The 18758-nt window shown below is 51.3% G+C and overlaps 1 protein-coding gene and 1 long non-coding RNA gene across 2 annotated transcripts in view; both read right to left on the bottom strand.

The window, feature by feature from the left end:
• Positions 1 to 17709, bottom strand: part of VWA2 (von Willebrand factor A domain containing 2) — a 44947-nt gene extending 27238 nt beyond the window's left edge. Inside the window, exons 1-4 of the mRNA XM_027063153.2 lie at positions 17090 to 17709; positions 9464 to 9525; positions 6209 to 6283; positions 4768 to 4901 (exon numbers count right to left, since the gene is read on the bottom strand). Of these exons, the coding sequence (XP_026918954.2) occupies positions 4768 to 4901; positions 6209 to 6283; positions 9464 to 9525; positions 17090 to 17706 (888 nt within the window). The 5' untranslated portion in view covers positions 17707 to 17709. The remainder of the gene's footprint in view (positions 1 to 4767; positions 4902 to 6208; positions 6284 to 9463; positions 9526 to 17089) is intronic.
• Positions 9536 to 16234, bottom strand: LOC128312600 (uncharacterized). Its single transcript, XR_008292081.1, has 3 exons — positions 13512 to 16234; positions 12547 to 12656; positions 9536 to 12456 (listed from the first exon to the last, which is right to left on the bottom strand). It is a non-coding gene; the product is annotated as an uncharacterized LOC128312600 (long non-coding RNA).
• Positions 17710 to 18758: the final 1049 nt, after the last annotated feature.

Raw genomic sequence — 18758 nt, 5'->3', positions numbered from 1 at the left:
CGGGGAAGGCCGGCTCTCCACACCAGGGTCACGCCGGGGGGACAATCAGCATCTTAACCTGAGCTGACGTTCCCCCACGGCGGAAGGGGTCGGGGCCGCGGGTGATTCCAAACAGACGCTGCATCATCCGAATTCAGAGGCCACATGAGGAGACCCAACGCCTTGCAAAACTGGAGAAGGGAAACTGGATCAAGTCACTTTCCGGGCCCTTTGGACCCTAGCTTGTCTCGAGCAGAAAAGGCTATAAACATTTGGGTTTCCTCTTGAAAGCCCGAGCCCTGTACATAATCACTGGCTCTCCAAACCTGCATTCCCAGTCACTATCAACCAACCCCAATTCCGGCCAAGATTGCAAATAGGCCATGTGATTCATATTGAAGCGATGAGACCACTCTTTTACCCACTACTTGAATTCCTGCACCGCTGATCCCTTAACAGGCCTAGTGCTTTGGAGACCATCAAAGGGCTCGGCCCCACCAGCCCAGTGGCACCTGCTCCCGATGACCAGAGCCCAATGGACTTTCCTTCAACAGGAGGTTCTGAGGATGAGCATCTTCAGTAGGAAGAGATTTAGGTCTTGGGTGAGCATGTGTGGGAGAGGGACCCTGGAAAATGGGGCAGAAGAGAAGCTTGAGATTCTGAGGAACAACCCTTTTGAAATCTCCCCAAGGTGGCATCTCCAGCTAGTGGGGAAAGCTGATCTAGTAAGTGACATTGAGACCACTGAACAGCCACCTACAAATGAGAAAAGGATCGATCACAAATGGATTCAAGATTTACACGTGAAAAAATGTAACCGTGGAAGTTCTGGAAGAAACCTGGAAAGAATTTCTTCATAACTTCCAAGTGGAAAACGACCTTACTTTGCCTTGAAACCCAGAAGCCATAAAGGAAAATGGTGATAAATCTGGCCACATAAAGAAAACTTCTACAGGGCAAAACATAACACAACGCAATAAAAAAAAAATGCAGACAAACGGAAAAGTTGTTTGCAACTCAAGTCAGAGGCACGAGGTCAGTTTTCCCACTATGTAGGGAACTGATCTAGGAACTGATGCATAAAAGACCAACAATACAATAGAAAAACTGGCAAAGGGTATGAACAGATATCACACAGGAAACACAAAGGGCTCTTTGAGAAAAGATGCTTCACTGTACCACACTGAAATGTAGCAGAAATCTAAATACAATGTTTGCAAGGGAAACTACCAAGTTCTCAAACACCACTGGTAAGAATATAGGTGCTACAGCACCTATGGAGACCAATTTCTCAATATTTAGTGAAAATACAGTTGCATAGGGCTCCTGGGAATATATCCTACAGACATACTTCCATATGTGTGAAATGATGTATTTACAAGCTCACAGTATACATATATGTATATAACAGTATACATATATATATAACAGTATACATATATACGTATATATGTGTATATATATATATATATATATATATATATGTATTTTTTTTAACATTTATTTTTGAAAGACAGAGAGAGAGAGCACGAGCAGGGGAGGAGCAGAGAGAGAGGGAGACATAAAATCCACAGCAGGCTCCAGGCTCTGAGGTGTCAGCACAGACGCGGGGCTCGAACCCACTAACCATGAAATAAATCATGACCCGAGCCGAAGTCGGACGCTCCACCAACTGAGCCACCCAGGTGGCCCGGTATGTTTGTAATATCAAATGTCCATCAATAGGGGATTGGTTAATTAAACCTCAGTATATCCTTACAATGGAACATTAATAAGCCATAAAATATAATATATACCTGTATTAACGCCTATGTTACCTATCTACCTAGATACAAAAAGACTTCCAAGACAATATGAAGAAAAAAGGCAAGGGATAGAAGAGCGTATACCACATGCATGGTAGGCTTCATACCGCTTGTGTTTGCGTGAGGGGATTCTGGAAGGATGCTTGAGAAAACAGGTAGGGAAACCGGGCAGATGGAAAACATGTGAGCAGGAGGGACACTAGGCATTGAATGTGTTCTCCTTGAACGCTGCGAAAGGGTTACTTAAAAAAACAACAATTCCCTTGAGACCAACAGCTGAGCGTATTTGCTTGAATTAAACAGGAAGGACATAACTTCAAAACAAAACAGGATGGAAACAGCTTGAGTCAGTGGTTAAGGCATTTAATTTAATTGGCGGTTTGGGAGCAAAGGAGTTGCCTTTTATCTTCGGTTTACTGTGTGCTCCGAAGCAAGCCTGCCCACATTTCTCACCACACTGTAATCACCCTGCTGCAATCGCTGTATCAGAGCCAGGAAGTGAACTTCTCAGCTTCTAATTGTCGGGAGAAAGACTTCAGACACTTTCAATCCACCTCACCCCACAGAGCGCGCACAGAAAGCAACTTAATTTATAGCAACTTGAAAACTTAAGTTGCAGGGGCGCCTGGGTGGCTCAGTCGGTTAAGCGTCCGACTTCGGCTCAGGTCACGATCTCGCGGTCCGTGAGTTCGAGCCCCGCGTCGGGCTCTGTGCTGACAGCTCAGAGCCTGGAGCCTGCTTCAGATTCTGTGTCTCCCTCTCTCTCTGACCCTCCCCTGCTCATGCTCTGTCTCTTTCTCAAAAATAAACAAACATTAAAGAAAAAGAAAGAAAGAAAACTTAAGTTGCAGAAAAGTAGAATAAGGTGCAAATCAAATCCCCCGAGCGCGGAGATACAAGGAGTCACAGAAATGCAGCAGCCAAAGCACAAAACCTGAAGCACAAACCAGACGGAGACGGAGCCACCTGAAATGGCCCTTCATGCCAATCCCCGGTGGCACCATTCCAACAAGTCTGAGCGGCTTGAGGTCCTGATGCCCCCTTGCTCGCTGAAACAGATTCCCCCCCCCCCCAACCCCTTAGCTCAGCGAGTCTTGCTATGAGAAAGTTTGGACACTCTACATCAGTGCCAACGTCAACAAGGGTTCGATGTTGACGGTTCTCTCTCCACGAATAACTAATGAAACGTCATGGGGAATCCCTTCCTTTGAAAAGCAGGGCCCTGTGTGGAGGAGAGCGGAGACTCAGCAGCCCGTGGTCCTGGCCCTCGGAGGACCCGCGATGGGTTGACCCGGTGGTTGCAACTTCTGGACTGCTCGTGCCCGGATGGAATGGTGTCTGTCACGGTGTCTCCAGACGGCCCTGCAAGGCTGCCTGTGGTCCAGGACAATGTGCTCCCCCTCTCAAAAGTACCTGCCATTCTGGAGAAAATCTGGCTTTCATTAAAAGCCACTTTTGCTCTTAAATCCCAGAGGTTTTTCTAGGATTAACCCAGGAATGTCATCTTGGAAAACCACTTCCTTCTGTAACCTGTTTGTAAGTAGTCTCTAGTTCAAGTTAAGTATCGCTTTTCAGACCAAAATGCCCTTGTTAAATTTTGATTTTTGAGTAGGTTCCCATGGTTCAAAATCCATCATGCATTAAAAAAAAAATCTGTATCGATGAGTCTCCCCGTGGAGGCACCCCATCGGTTCAGTTCCCACCCTCCCCCTCAACGGCAAACCACTGCCCTCAGCCTCTTTACAAATCTCTCCAAGCACAAACCTACTCTATTTACCTCCCTTTATTTTTCATAAAAAGTAACACGCTATACATAACATTCGCACCTTACTTTTTACTCTCGTCTGTTTTGGTGCCCTTCCGTCTAAGAGACCTTCCCCATTCACTTTCTGCAGCTGCCCAGCGTGTCCTTTAGGAATGCGCCATATTGGATTTACCCGTCCCCTGTGAATGGGTATGTGGATTACCTGAAATCTTTCACGAACGTAAACAACACTGCAGGGAATCACTGTGTGTGTGCATTACTTTGCATTTGTGGGAGTATCTGTGGAATAAATCTCATGGAGTAGAATTCCTGGGTCAAAGGGTCCAGGCCGTTGTCATTCCGACAGATGCTGTCAGATGCCCTTCCGAGAGGCTGCGCCGGGTTACGCTCCCACCATCAGTGCACGCACCCATTTCTACGGGCACGTCACTGAACCGCATTTTTGCTAAGCCAGTAAGTGAAAATGGTATTTCAGCGGGACATTTGCTGTTACCGTTAGTGAGGCGGGGCGCCTTTTCCTATGCCTAAGGGCTGTCTGTTCATTGCCCATTTCTCTGTCGGATTGTCCCAAGATGCCCCTTTTAGCAGCAAGAGCTATGGCCAGTGCACCCTGCTGCTATTTCAGAGCTGCTCTCCGGAGCCAGGGAGGACCAGGAATGAAGAAACTGGCTGGATTCACTCAGGCAGGAGTAGTTCCTCGCAAGTGAACAGAGAGGGTACTGCACTTCCTATTGAGATGCTCGTCTTCTGAGGCATAGCTTTTGTCTGCCAGCACGCTGTCCCTTTCCCACTGTTCTACAGACACCTCTCTCACGAGTGGGAAGCCAACAAGGCGAATCGGCACGTGACTCACAGGGGGCCAGAGAATCTCTCCCCTCTGACTACTGGGATCAGTCAAGGGATTGTTACGTGATCCACGCCTGCCCGATGGGAGCCATCCCGCCAGGTGTCCAGGGAAAGAAAACCACCTTCTTTTTACTGGGTTCCCTATCTTGAAGGACAAGGTAGGGCGAGTCCGCCACATAAGGAAAGCTTGCTTGGGAAGGAAGCCAACCAAGGAACACAAAATTCTACCATGCCTAGAACGAGGAGCCACCCCCCCCCACCTTGGTCTTCCTGTTCCACTAGCGGGTACATGTGCCCTTCTGCTTAGAACTGGATCTTGGTCACTTGCCACCAAAGATGTCAAAACACAGAGATGACGAGACCTGCACTCACCCTCTCGGGACCGATGTCCAGAGCGTCGCAGACCGTGACGGCAAAGTGTTTGGACCTTTCAAAGCTCCCCTTCCCGACACTGTAGGAGCCATCTATCAGAAATAGGACGTCCACAGCAGCTGAGCACCGTATCACTGGGGGGGAGAGCAGGACATGATGTGTGACAACTGGCTTCCCCGCCATCTGGTCCCAAGAGGGTCTCCCTCCTGAACCAGAGCAGAGGCAGAAACAACCTTGGGGTGGATCGGGCTGCTCCTCTCAGCACCTGGGCAGAAACGACGCAGGGGAAGGTCCCGGCCAGAGGCAGCCCTCCTCTGGAGCAGGAAGTCTGCTCCCCCGCCCAGGCCTCGCCCACAGTCTTCGTAATAACTGGAAATGTCTAATTCAACAACACTAACTGAGCCATAGGAGGGCAGGGCCCGCCGGGCCAGCGAGGGATACTAAAGAGCCTTGGCCCCAGCCCTCGGGGGCCACAACCTAGTTCAGACCCTGGCACATGAGGTCACATTACCCCAGAGTTCAAGTGAGAACAGCACTGACTGTGTCTTTCCTGTACACCACCCATCCACTGCCTCCAACGCTTCGCATGTGCTAACTTATTTAATTCTTATAACCACCCTAAGATAGATTGCTATTTTTTTTACTTAACAGTTTAACTGAGGCACTATTCACAAACCATTCAATTCACCCGCTGAAAGTTTATAATCCAGTGGCTTTTAGTATATTCACAGATACGTCCCATCGTTGCCACAGTCGAATTTAGCACCTTTTCCATCACCTCAAAAAAGAAACCCCGTGGCCTCTAGCTCTCAGCTCCCTAGCTCCACACCCCACCCCTAAACAGATGCGCGGTTTTTACTCCCAGTGGAGAGATGAGGAGAGAAAGGCACAGGACGATTCGGTAACTTCCCGAAGGCCAAAGTGCCAGCAAGTGAGGGGCTGGGAAGCAAACGCAGGCTGTGTAGCTTGCAGAGGCCGCATCCCTCCACCTCAGCTCGAGGATGCAGGACAGTGGAGGTCAGAGAAGCACGGGCGAGAAGGCGCCACCCAGAAGGCGGCGACTGCGGGGGACTTCACCAGAGAGGGAGGGAAGGGGCATTCGGGGCCTCTGGGAGTGGGCTGGTGGGGCGTGAGCACGTGGAGCGAATGCTGGAAAGGGCGGAAGAGGAAGGAACATGGCGGGAGGTGAGGTTGCTGGGGGGATGGTGGTCACGCGGGACTTCCAGGCAAGACCAAGGAATTCAGCCACAAGGATTAACCGAGGGTGTTCACCCCCGTGGGAGACCTGCTCAGGCCTGTTTGGGGAAAATGGCCCTGGCTACAGCGTGAAAGGAAGACGGGAATGGGACAGGAGCGTTCTAGAATAACATAGTTTCCCTTGGGTCCATCACGCAGAGGATGAAATGGGGGGCCTGGAGGGTTGAATGACACAAAGGCTTACTTTTGCTGGCGACTGAAATCTTCCCAATGGTCTCCCTGCTTACGTGGACTTCCTGAAGAGGATGAGATGGGCGTACTAGGAAAGAAGACACCAAAAAGAGCCATTACAGGGAGGAGTCTTAGAGTCCACATACGTGACCAGAAATGAGAGGTAATAGGAGAGAAAACTGGAATGTGGAGGAATTCAATGATGTTGTATCTCAAAAAATTACCAGAGGGACAACATAAAGAAACCCCTCCAAATACTCCAATCAGGAACCTTTGTATTTAAATTTGGGTATTCCGAAGACAAAAATTAAAAATGTACATAGAGGGGGATACAGAGAGCCCGTGAATCTCATGAGTTTTGCCCCTTGGTTAGGTATAATAACTGGGTGCCCCTCTGGGGCACAACACCTTACCATAAAAATTAACCCTGGATATAAACATACAATTCACAGAAGAAATACAATTCGTGGACAAGCACAAGGGAAAATGTTTAAACAGGTGACGAAATGTTTTAACCCAAATAATGAGATACCCGTTCAACGGTAAAATTTAAATGATCAGCCTCTAAATTTAAATGTAACTGGGGAAAGACCCAATCAGGAAAAACTCTTCCAGGGGTGGCCCTGGAAACTGGTCCAACCCTTTTAGAAAACAATTTGGCCAAATGAATAAAGAGTTGTCAACCTGCTTACAGCCTTTGCCCCTATGGTATCGCACCTGGGAAGGGATCCAAAGGAAAACCACTTTTAGACAAGGGAAAAGGTACATCAAGGCTCTCCTTTCACGGTTGTGATGGAGAGGAAGGCTGGAGAGAACAGATATCCATAGGGACAGTGCTGGGAGTAAACTCTGATAAATTTGTTCAGTGCAATTCACGTGAAAAAGAGCCAAGAAGTTTTGGGGTAGGAAGTTCATGAATACATCTTTCGTTCTTTTATACGATATCTAGTAAAATTGGAATGATGGTATATAAGCAATCAATAGCAATTTAAAACAAACTTTGGGGCACCTGGGTGGCTCAGTCGGTTAAATAAATGTCCAACTCTTGATTTCGGCTCAGGTCATGACCTCACGGTATGGGAGTTCGAGCCCCATGTTGGGCTCTGCGCTGACAGAATGGAGCCTGCTTGGGATTTTCTCTCTCTCTAACGTAGTTCCTAGCTCTCCCCACCTAACCTTCCAGCGGACGGTCTCTGCTCACCTGACACATCCGTCCCTCAATCTCTACTCACAAGGAGGCTGGTTCTGGGCCAGAATGCTGGACTAGCAGCTCCTCCGCAGTCAAGAGCCGTCACGCAAGTACCTCTGATGAGGTCTAGGACAGTTTTGCCACCAGGAGCGGAAACAAGACAAACTACAAAGACAGCCTTGTTGACAGAGCTCTCACCAAAATCTTGCCAACTCACTGCCCCCTTCCTCATAACGCAGTGTTGCTCCCATCGGCCCAGCTCCCCTGGAAGCCCCCCACCCCCAAGGGTGGGAACATTCCCATCCGTCTTCCACAAAGCCTAGCCCGGCTCTCTGCACACGGTGGGTTCGCACTAAGGTTTCCCGAGTAAGTCTATGAATTACTGCCAAGGGCCCGGGAGCCAAGGAACCTCCAAGGCCCTACAAAGAACCAAAAAATACTATTCCTTTGTAAAAGTCTCACCAGCAAATTCTCCAGCTGGAGACAGGCCAGCAGCCTCCCCCTGAGGGGAAGGAGGAAGAGCCCTGCGACCAGAGACTGGTCACTACAGATGTCACTCAGCCGATGTGTCTTTCTGTACCGTGTGCTCAGCTGTCCCGGGCAGGTGCCAGGCATCAAGTGAGCCCTCCTCGTGCCTCGGGTGACCTCCCCATTGCTCCCCGGGGAAGTCACCTCAGGACTGTGTGCAGAGTCTCCCCCTGGAACAGGGAGCCGACGAATGTGTGACTGTGGCTTCCCGTTCGGACCAAAGCAGCCCGGCCTCTGCCGGCCACCCGCCCGGGCTCCAGAACTTTAATCTCCAGCCAAGGAGCGGGCAGGATTGAGAATCACTGGTCCCGTCAAACCCCTTCACCTTTCAGATAAGACAGCCGAGACTTACAGAGATGACTCCTGTGCGTTCCGCTCCCCCAGAGGAGCCCAGAGCGGTGTGGCCGGCCCAGGAGTCAAGAGACGGGCGTTTGTTCCTGGGCAACGGCTGTGTGACCCCGGGCAAGTCACGAGGATCATGGGGCCTCCCCCACCTCATCTGTACAACCCGGGGAAGGTCAGATTGAGTTCTCTGTCAACTGGACAGGGCCACAGGAAGCGCAGCTCTGCAATGAGCTAGAGCCGAACCTGGACCCTGAGTCTCCACGGACCTCTGAACCCAAACGCATCTCATTGCTGCCCAGTCCCTCGACCTTGAAGCCACTAGTTACACCGAAAACCCACGTGGCTTGGAGAAGGGGGGCTGGGGGAGCCGAGCAACCACCTGCCTTCTTCCAGCCTCTCTTACCTCCCCAGACTCCAGGCCAACAGGTGGCTCATGGCAGCAATCAACACACACCCCAAAACACAGGCATGGGGGGGACTGCCAGACAGAATCTCAGAGGCCATGAGGGGATCCCGAGCTAGACCCGGATGGCTGGACACCCTGCCCATTTGTCCTTACTTGAAGGACAAGTAAAACGTTCTGACACCTTTCTACCATCTCTTAGTAACGAGGCTAGAACTTGGAGGGACAAAGTGGGAAGTAAAAATAAAGTTGATTTGCTCCGTTATTCACTCCTGAATCCACTTCTGGGGCACCTGTATGTGCCAAGCCCGGTGCGTGGCTCAGTCGCTTGAGCATCCGACTTTGATCCCGCAGTTCATGACTTCAAGCCCCACGTCAGGCTCTGTGCTGGCAGCTCAGAGCCTGGAGCCTGCTTCCGATTCTGTGTCTCCCTCTCTCTCTCTCTCTGCTCCTCCCCTGCTCATGCTCTGTCTCTCTCCCACTCAAAAATAAATAAATTTTTAAAAAGTTGTTTGTTTGTTTGATTTTAGGCAGAGAGAAGGCAGGGAGGAGTGGAGAGGGGTCCAGGCAGTCAGATTTGCATCGGCTGGAGCAGAACCAGGTGGACCCAGGGTGACCGCACAGAGGCTGGGCGGCTTTGGTTGGAACAGTGGTCCAAGCACAAGATGATAGGGCTCATGCTAGGCAGGTGGCCGTGGAGTGGACAGACTCAGTTGCCTTCGAGAGACCTCCCGAAGTTAAAATTGACAGGATATGAGGCAAATCAAACCCCTCCACACCTCACCCCTGACCAAAAAGCTTACCTCCAGAAAGCAGGAAAATGAAGATGGCCTCCAGCAACGGGAAGGAAGGCATGTTGATGTAACTACGGGGCAGGGTAAGAAAAAGGTATCAGCGATTAGCTCTGTGCACCCCCCAAGTCATCCTGAAACAAGACGACAGCCACTCAGTCTTTTCCAGGTACAACTATGACCTTGAGGCTCTTCCTCGCCACGGTGACTGTATTCGTCCAAAAAAAAGACCCAAATTCCCTCAAAGGTCACGCGAGACTACTCCAATGACTTTGCTTTCAAAGGACAGGCTAACATCTTCTCCAGACGCCTGCCCCCAACCCCTCCCCCCCCCCCCCCCAGCTGCTTCACAGACTCTGGGAAGGCATGCTCTGCCCACGGATAAGAGTCCCGGGTCCCAGCTTGGCCTGGCCCCTGTCCCGCCACGTGACCTTGAGTAAAGTCCCCTCCATCTCATTGCCCCCATTTCTTATGACGAGTTAGACTCAGAGACTCAAGATAGGATTTCTAACGTCCTAATGTCCTGAAGCCTTCTAGCAAGATCACAACGTCTACACTTCCTACTCCATAAAAAGTAACATGGCTGAAGAAGTCACAAAAGGGTTTTTCAAAAAATGCCTAGTAATGCTTAGAGTACAGGTAACATTCGGTTCCATGGGGCTTGACAACGATCTTTAAGGGAGGAAAGGGTGGGAAGTGAGAGCTTTTAATAAGAATGATAGACTATAACTCTGCTGCTATAAAAGTACATACATGAGGTAGACTTCTGATTTTAGCTGTGGGGCCCAAGAAATGGATCCTTACCCTTTTTAACCACAAAGATATGATGTAAAATCTACAGAGTCTTACATTTTAGCCACTGTACTGAAAGGGATCATACAGAATGAAATTTAGACTCCCCTCCACCCCTAGTATAATTTAGCGGGCAAAAATCTAAGAATATCTGAATAATAAGCTCCAGAAATTCTGTTTTCTTGCCTTTTGGGATCCAGTACAACCAAGGTCTCACCCTACGGTTTCTCCGCCTCAAACCTGCCTATTAAAAAAAAAGACATGAAAGAGTGGGGCCACACGTAGGCCTTCCCGAAGTTTCCTCCTGTTAAACAAACAATCCTGGACTCTCACTCAGGAGACCATTCCAAAGAGAAAATCCCAGGCAGAGATACAGGAAGGGAAGCACGGCAGGGTCCCCCCGGGTTCTAGAGAAGAGAGCGGAGGGAGAGGTGGCCGGTCACCGTGTGCGGTACGCAGGGGTGCAGCCGAGGGTGGAGAAACTCATTTCCACCTGGTGCACCCAACTCAGAACGTCCCTGTAACCTCTTGGGCAAACACGGCTCTCCCGCGTCTAAGAACGTGGATAACAAGGCAGGAACGCCAAGTTTTCGTGTATGTATCTTGGGTCCTCGGACATCCACATCTCCACTGGCAGATGTCAGTTCTCCAAGACGCATGGCGGAAGCTTCCCGGTTATGTTTAGCTGCTCACCAAAATGCCCGTAACTTAACGCACGCGACAATGAATTCTCCTGTCAGACACACTCCACTGTCTCTACTGGGGCATTACAAACACATCCCCTTGGGACGCTTGGTCGGTTAAGCATCTGACTCTTGGTTTTGGCTCAGGTGACGATCTCGTGGCTCGTGAGTTCGAGCCCCGCGCTGGGCTCTGTGCTGACAGCTCAGGGCCTGGAGCCTGCTTCGGATTCTGCGTCTCCCTCACTCTCTGCCCCTCCCCTGCCCACACTCTCTCCAAAATAAACATGAAAAAAAAAGAAAAAGACACATCTCCCAGCTGCGGCAACAAAACGACTTGACTGTCAGAGGAGTTTGAGCGGGCCGAGAGCAAGGGCTGCCTTGAAAACTGAAGCTCCCCAAGAAAGATAATTTTTCATATTTAAGTTTAAATGTAACCCAACTCATGTTCCTATAGGTGCTACTGCCGGACCTTACTTGGAACGGTAGGGAATTTGAATAAACAGCGGGGACTGCTTCAGGGGACAGCACCTACGGCTCAGGTCTGCGTTCCTACTCTTGGAGAGCAGACTCCAGGGAACAAGAGGGACACAACTTGTGAAAGGGGAAACTCACAGTGAATGAGCCGGACACACCTGAGAGATGAAGGAAGGGGTCACAGAAGCTCAGAAGCGGGGAGGGGGGGGGGTCCCAGACAGTCGCACAGTTCAGGTCTCTGGCCCCTAATCCAGTTAGATGCTTGCATCTAACCAGGCTGCTTCTGGAGCGGAGGTGAGTCAGGGCCCTCGAGCCACCGTGCAAGCTGAGATGGCATAGAGGCGGGTGACTAGGACAAGTAGGGGCTACACCTGCCCCCTGGTGGCACACAGCCCGCACCGTGAATCCAGGAGCCCCACTTCTCATCCGATGCCATGGTCCCTCGTCTACAAAACAAGGAGGCTGGACCAGATGCTGCTAAGGTGTCTTTTGGTTTTAAATCTGTCACGGACCCGTGATGGTCAGACCTTACTCTACTGAATATTCAGCTCCTCGGATTTCAAACACGTCTGAAACAAAGGGGATCAAATGTCCCAACCAGCTGAGAGTCTTTGTGCCCCAGATGACCGTGAGGCTCACGTCTGCCCCTAATCCAAGTGGCCAGCGGAGAGCGAATCTTACAAAAGCGAGAGGGTCAGGACCTTCGCGGACACACGGGAGAGGGGGAGACGGACAGAGAGGGTGCAGGCCAGCGCGGCCAAGGCGATCCCCGCTGGCTTCCAGCCTGGCACCTGCCAACAAGACAGGCCTTCCTTTCCTCTCACTCCCGACGACAGACGAAGGGCAAGTTCTCGCCTGCCGCCTGGGAGCTAGGCCGGGCCACGTGGACCAGGGCCAGGGCAAAGCTGCCCCTGGGATGCAAACCAGTCAGGCTCAGGCTGATTTTCCGGGGTCACGGCTTCCGACCCTGGGCACGTGCAGGACTCTGAGGCTCGGGCCTGTTGATGTCTTTCCCAAACCAGGATTCCAGCGGCCTCCCCAGGCTGCCGCGAGGACCTGGGGGAAGGAAGTACATACAGAAGGTTCCCGCACGCACAGAAAGGCACTCAGGAAACGCGGGGCCCCTCCCGCTGCCAGGAGACAGACCCAAGCAACTTCCTCCCGCTCTCTTCCTTCTGTGCCTCTACATGCCCCGGTGAATGCTTTTCAGAGTCTCCCAAGCTTCTGCTCATTCGGGCAAAATTTACGTTGGCGATCTGCAAATCAAGGCAAGAAGTCAAATGCCTCCTGAGAGGCGTCTGGACCAGAAGGTGCTGGCTCTGGGACCCCAGCGGCACCTCCCTCCCCTGCGCCCGCGGCACAGCCCGCACTCAAACTGCCCGCTGGTGTGATCGACTCACCTGCCCGGTGGCAAAGGCCGCAGGGACTCCGGCTTCGTCTCTGCCGGAGCCCCAGCCGCCTGCACTTGTCTGGCACACAGTAGGCGAGATGCGTGCCTGCTGGGTCAGTAAGCACCGCTACGCCTACTTCCGGAAGGATCTTTGCGCTCACTACACTCGCTGCATTCCTTCTTATGCCAAGATAAACGAAATAAACGCTGCTTGGGTGCGGTGTTAACAAGCACCCTGCTGTCTCCCACCCGTCATCTCAAACGTTCAGTTTCCCGCCCCCCTCCCCCCATCACAACTGCTTGCAGTACTAATTCGAATTCTAAGTACAGCCCAACACCTGAAATCTTTTTAAGAAAGGATGAATTGCATAGTAAAAATCCAGCAGCTGCTACCATCCAGTGAACATTTGCTGGGTGCCTGGCACCGGGGGCCATCCTTCTGTATCTTCTCTCCCCCTAAGCCTTGCAGCCAGTCACCGCGAGTATTGTCCCCATTTTACAGATGAGAAAACTGAGGCACAGAGAAGTTGTTTTTGCCGCAGGTTACACAGCTAATAAGGGGATCAGACTCCCCTCTGGCCTCCCAGCGATCTGCTCAACCCATCCCCTTCCTGATCCTGGGGGAGTAAGGTAGGGGAAGAGAGGCATAATTAAAAATCTGCTAGCTGACTCCTGCCCTTTGGCAGTTTTCCACAAGCTACCACCTGCCAGCAACTCCTACCTTCGGCACACGTGAGAAGATTTCCAGAACTCTCTGCATTCTTGTGCAAAGCAGTCAGGAGTGGTTTGCATCCCAGGGGCAGAAACAGATCATCGTGTGCAGGTACCCAGGTATGCCTCATCAAGCCTTTTGTGTTGCAAAACGCCCCACTCGTCATTTGTTCTTTTTCTGTTCCATTACCCACGCTAATCCCACGTCATTCCTGGCTCCTGGGGCTCTCACACATCCACTCTTCACCACCACCACCTCCCCCCGCCCCCATCTTCCCATCTGACTGCTGTGTTCAAATCCTGGTTCCACGCAGCACTGGCACCACTAAAAGGACAGTGGGTAAGTGCAGTTTGTCGCAGGGCTCCGCAAAACTCAGCACAAACCAGGGATTACACTTTCCATGCCACAGGAAGAAATGAAGGCCAAAACAAGGCTACTTTGGGAAAAGAAGCACCAGGCTGGCAATGGCTGAGGGCAGTTTTGCAGGACAATGCCTGCCTTCTCCTCTAGGATGGGAAATGAAATGAGTTCGGGGTGAAAAAGGAAACCACTTCTGCCTCCTCACAAAACGCACTTCCCACCCCAAATATTAGGTTAGCCCTTGGCAGCCTCCTCTCCATCAGTGGGATGGAAATCTGAGCCCTTTACAAGAACGGGCAACACCTGAACAGGAAGACTTTAAAACCGGAGGTAAAAGTGTCGAGCCAGAAAGCCCTCGCTGTCTTCCACCGTAGCAGTCGCCTTCCTTGTCCTTTTGATACAACATTTTGTCAGGCTCAGGGGGTCCAGAGAAGTGGGCCACATGCTTCTAGTTTGACACAGCAGAGAGACCATTTTAAAAGCTGCTGGGGGAAAGTCACGCTCCCTCTCAAAGAATCACAGATCGTTAGAACCCGACGGTCTGAGAAGCTAAAGTCAGCACCAAGGGATGAACAATGTGCTGTACAGATTCCCTGATCAGATGGGCATGGATCTCAAGGCTTCCACCTGCAAAGAGACACTTACAGCCAAGAGAGATGTTTGTTTTGATGGTTATTTGAAAATCCTTCATTTAACCTGTACAGGACCCAAGTTCATTGGACTCTGGGAAGCAGAGGCATAAGAGAATGCACATAGGACCAGAAGTCCAGAGACAGAATTCCATGCTAGTTCTGCTTCTAACCACCTGGGTGACGTTCCCTGTCTCAGGGTCATTCATTCGTCAAATTGGGGTGAATCTTAGTTTCACGAACTCAGGCAAGCATTGTAAAGATCCAGGGGAATCGTGTGTGATCGTCCCTAAATGTACAACGTTAAAGGTTGTCATTACGTTTCATAAGTTAATTTCATATAACACCCATAATGCCATAGGGTAGACATGATCATTTCCATTTTTCTACATGAGAAAGTGGTCTTGTAGAAGCTGGGACCCAAAGTCAAAGAGCTCCAACAGTGTGGAGTCAAGCCCAGGTCTTCTGATGAGGACAGCTGGGCCGTGACAAGAAGAGTGCAGTAATACAGAACGAGCACAGTCAGACGCCGGGAAGCCTGAGCCTTGAGCCTTTCAGTAACTTCCTTCAGTTCAGTCTTTCAATTTCCTTCCCTCAAAAATGGGGGTGACATCACCCAGCCTATTTACCTAAAAAGGTAGATGCCGGGATCACATGGGATCACAATGCAAAAGTGCCCTGGGTGAAGGCAACGTCTCTTAAATGGAGAGCAGGGAGACCCGGTTGAAGAGAAGGGACTCAGGACCAGGAAAGGAAATGAGGGATCCAGGACAGGAATCATATTGAGGGCAGGCCAGCAGGCAATTCTGTGGGTGGGAGAGGAAGCGGTCTGGAGCTGTTTACATGATGAAAGGGTAAACTTAAGGAAGGGACTCCAAGCGCATTCCACTGGCCCAGGGAGCTGGCCTGGGGTGATGCTGACACCATTAGCCTTGTGGATAATGGCAGGGTTTTATTTGCAAACAAGCAAACAAACAAACAAAAACCCTTGTGGGATAAGGTTAAAAGTTGATAATTTTGTGGCATTGCTCCTGATGAAAACTAAAAAAAACTGATCTGTGAAGGGCAAAAGTACAAAATCTACGGACCACTGTTCTAAAACACCTCACAATGATGCTGACCCCTCCAATGTTATAACTACACGAAATTTCATTTATTCAAGCATCTGCCCTGTGCCCAGCACCCTGTCAGGTGTTGGGGATACAATGAAAAGACTCTGTAAGGTACACACAAGATGGGACAAAAGGCTTTGTAATCTCACCAGTTTATCCCTGATGTCAGCACTTGCCAATTAATGACTGGCCCATTTATGCAGCTCATCAAAAGCCTAGCAGTCTGGGTTCCTGGGGGGCTCTCCCATTCGCTCTCGGGTCGTCTTTCACCCCTCTAGGTCTCGGTTTCGCTATCTGTAAGAACCTGGACATCTGAGCAAACTGAGGGGAAGGAAACAGCTATTGCAAGCTCCGGAAGGTAAACCAAAAACTAAATGTAAGGGGAAATATGTCACTGATGGTTTTCAGTCAATCAGGCAGATATGATAAAGGAAAGGAGCCCCCCTCTCTTCCCCAGGATTTGTCGGGGGACCTAGTCTGGAAAATTCTTACACCATCAAGAGACAGTTTGGGGTTGAATTTCTACAAACAGCAAGGGCTGCACCCTCTGTGAAGAGCAGCCCGCAGAGCCTTGCACCCCCATCAGCAGCAAGAAGGGAATGGCTGCAGGTTGCTGAAAGCCCGCAGCATTTACAAATTAACTCCCCAGGCCTTTGCCAATTGCAGTGGTACCTCTAGGACGGACGGACGGACGGAAGGAAAGATGTTTTCTCTTTTCTCAACAAATGCACATTTCTTAATATAATGTCACAATGGAAGCCAAACAGACATTGAATTTTTACACCTGAAATTATAAAACATTAAAAGGTTCTGGGGTTTTTGTGTGTTAAAGAACCTCATAATTTGCCAATTGTATAGGTTCTGATTATTCAGTTCCAAGACACCAGACACACAGCAGGTGCTCCCACCCAATGGCCGCTCTTGGCTGGAGAGCCATAGATTCCACGGGGGGGGGGCCAGGTGCCCTCCTCCCTTCTTCTCTGCCAGGGTGCCCACCCTGCTCCTAAACCGACGCCACCTAGCAAGTTTCAGAGGTGCAGTTCCGAGACCCTCCATTTACTCTCCCAGCAGGTGGCCAAGGGCGCAGCCCCGGGAAGGAGAAATGCAGGAAAGGGGGGCGGAGGGGGGGGGCGGCCGGGGAGAAATCCCAGTATGAGAAGTCACAAGGACAAATCCCCTAGCCTTCCCATCGCCCAGGGGCCAGTCTCTGGGCCACGGGCCCTGCTAGGGCTCTGCCTGCAGAGGCTTCACCGGGGCACTCTCGATGCTGGGAAAACTGCACAGGAGTCACCTTAACACCGCGTAGGCCCGGAAAAAGAGGGGCGCGGGGAGGGGGGCTTGGGCACATCCCCCAAACGTTTACTCAAAAGGCGAGTCCCCTTCCGCAGTCTCCAGATTAACAGACTGTGCCTGTGCCAACCAACAGGTCGAGTTTAATACACGGTTCCCTTCTCCACCCACTGCCACCTAGCCCCTGTCCCCTTACCTGTGCTCCGCGCCCCCTTGGCTCTGCGACCCCGTGCCGGAGTCCCAAAAGAGAGGCCCCTCCCGGGCCCACCACGCTCCCTGTCCCGATGCGCTGGCTGGGTCTCCCCGGGCCGGGCCGTCTGTAGGGAGCCCGGGGGAAGCGTGCGCCAGGTGCGCTCGTCCAGGCGCGCCAGGTGACTCCGGCTTCCCCGAGAAGCGCGCGGGCCTCGCGGCCGAGTTCAGGTGCGGCTCAGACAAAGCCGAACAAAGCCCGCAACGCCGCTCGGCCGCCGCGTCCACGGGGGACCGCACGGAATCCGTGCCGCTGGGAGGGACGGCTGGGGGCCGAGCGTCCCCACCCCCGGAGCGCGGACAAGTAACCGGCTCCCCTCCCGAGGCCGCTGGCGGGGGCCCGGGGCGCGGAGACAGCTCCGGCTCTGACTCACCGGGACGAGGGCGGCGGGAGCGCACGGCGGGACGCGCGCGCCGAGGCTGCCGAGAGGGCCCGCGGGCTCGGCTCGGGCCAGGGGGCGCTGCAGGCCCGCGGGAGGGCGCCCTGGGTGGGAGCCACGTGGGGCACCTGTAGTTCTCGCCGACGGGAGGCGGCGAGCGCGGCGCGGGCCCAGGGAGGTGCATCGGGCGCTTCTGGGAACTGGGCCCGCATCGCTTCTCGCGTTTTTTAACACGGCGTCGGCCAAGAGCGGCAAGTCAACAGAAGTACTTACTTCTGCGCGGGTCTCCCAGCCTCTGATCGGTGTAGCAGGGCTGTGCCATCCGCTGCCGACTCCGCAGGGTTTAGTGCTCAGACCCGTGCGAAGATGTTGACTTTGGCATCGCTTCTATTTGGCATGGCAGTTGCCATTTACCTGTCTGCAGTTACTGCGGCTGGGAGGTAATAAGCGGGCCTTTTTGGCCAGCGTCCTCGATTAAGTCTAGAAGGTGCCTGATTTTTAAAACTCGGATGCCAGAAAGCAAAATGGCATAATGCCTACACATAGTAAGCACTCAATAGATGTTGACTATTACTGTATCATCTATAGTTTTCATAAGGCATCAGTAAAGTGTCATTGCACAACGTGTGCTCATTGCAAACTAAGAAAATGCCAGTAAGGACCTTGCAGAAAAACACCTGTCCCACCATCCAGAGATAATCACTGTTAACGTTATGGTGTTACGTTCTTTCAGCATCCTTCCACTTACATAAAAATTTACATTCTTTTTAGTTCGGTCCCTACATACTGTGACATACCCAGCTCTTCTATTTCTCTTCTTGAACATGTTTTTAGCCACTACTTAATATTCCAATGTAGTTAACCTGCTGTTGTAAACATTAACTGTTAATCATGAAATTAGATATTTGTGCTTTTGCCCAATCACTTCCTTGGAGTAAACTGCAAGAAGGCAAATTTCTAGACTCTTGGGTATAGGCAGGTTAAGGCTTTTGATGTGTATTGTCAAACTAACCTCCGGGAAGATCAACCTGTTTCCTCTTTTCCATGCCCCTCTTCCCATTATTCTTGTAAATGTCAGTCTGATAGACTAATAACTTTTTTTTTTAATGCTTTTCCTTTTTAACAAATTTTTTAAAGCATTGCCCTTTGGTTCTCAGTTGGTTTCCAACCCTCTCAAAATCTGTAGCTTCTAGTGAAAGGGACCCATGGTCAGTAAATGTTGCAAACTTCACAGAA

This window comes from Acinonyx jubatus, chromosome D2, assembly GCF_027475565.1.
Source record: "Acinonyx jubatus isolate Ajub_Pintada_27869175 chromosome D2, VMU_Ajub_asm_v1.0, whole genome shotgun sequence".
Classification (NCBI taxonomy): Eukaryota; Metazoa; Chordata; class Mammalia; order Carnivora; family Felidae; genus Acinonyx; species Acinonyx jubatus.
This window is presented reverse-complemented; position numbering and strand designations above follow the sequence as displayed.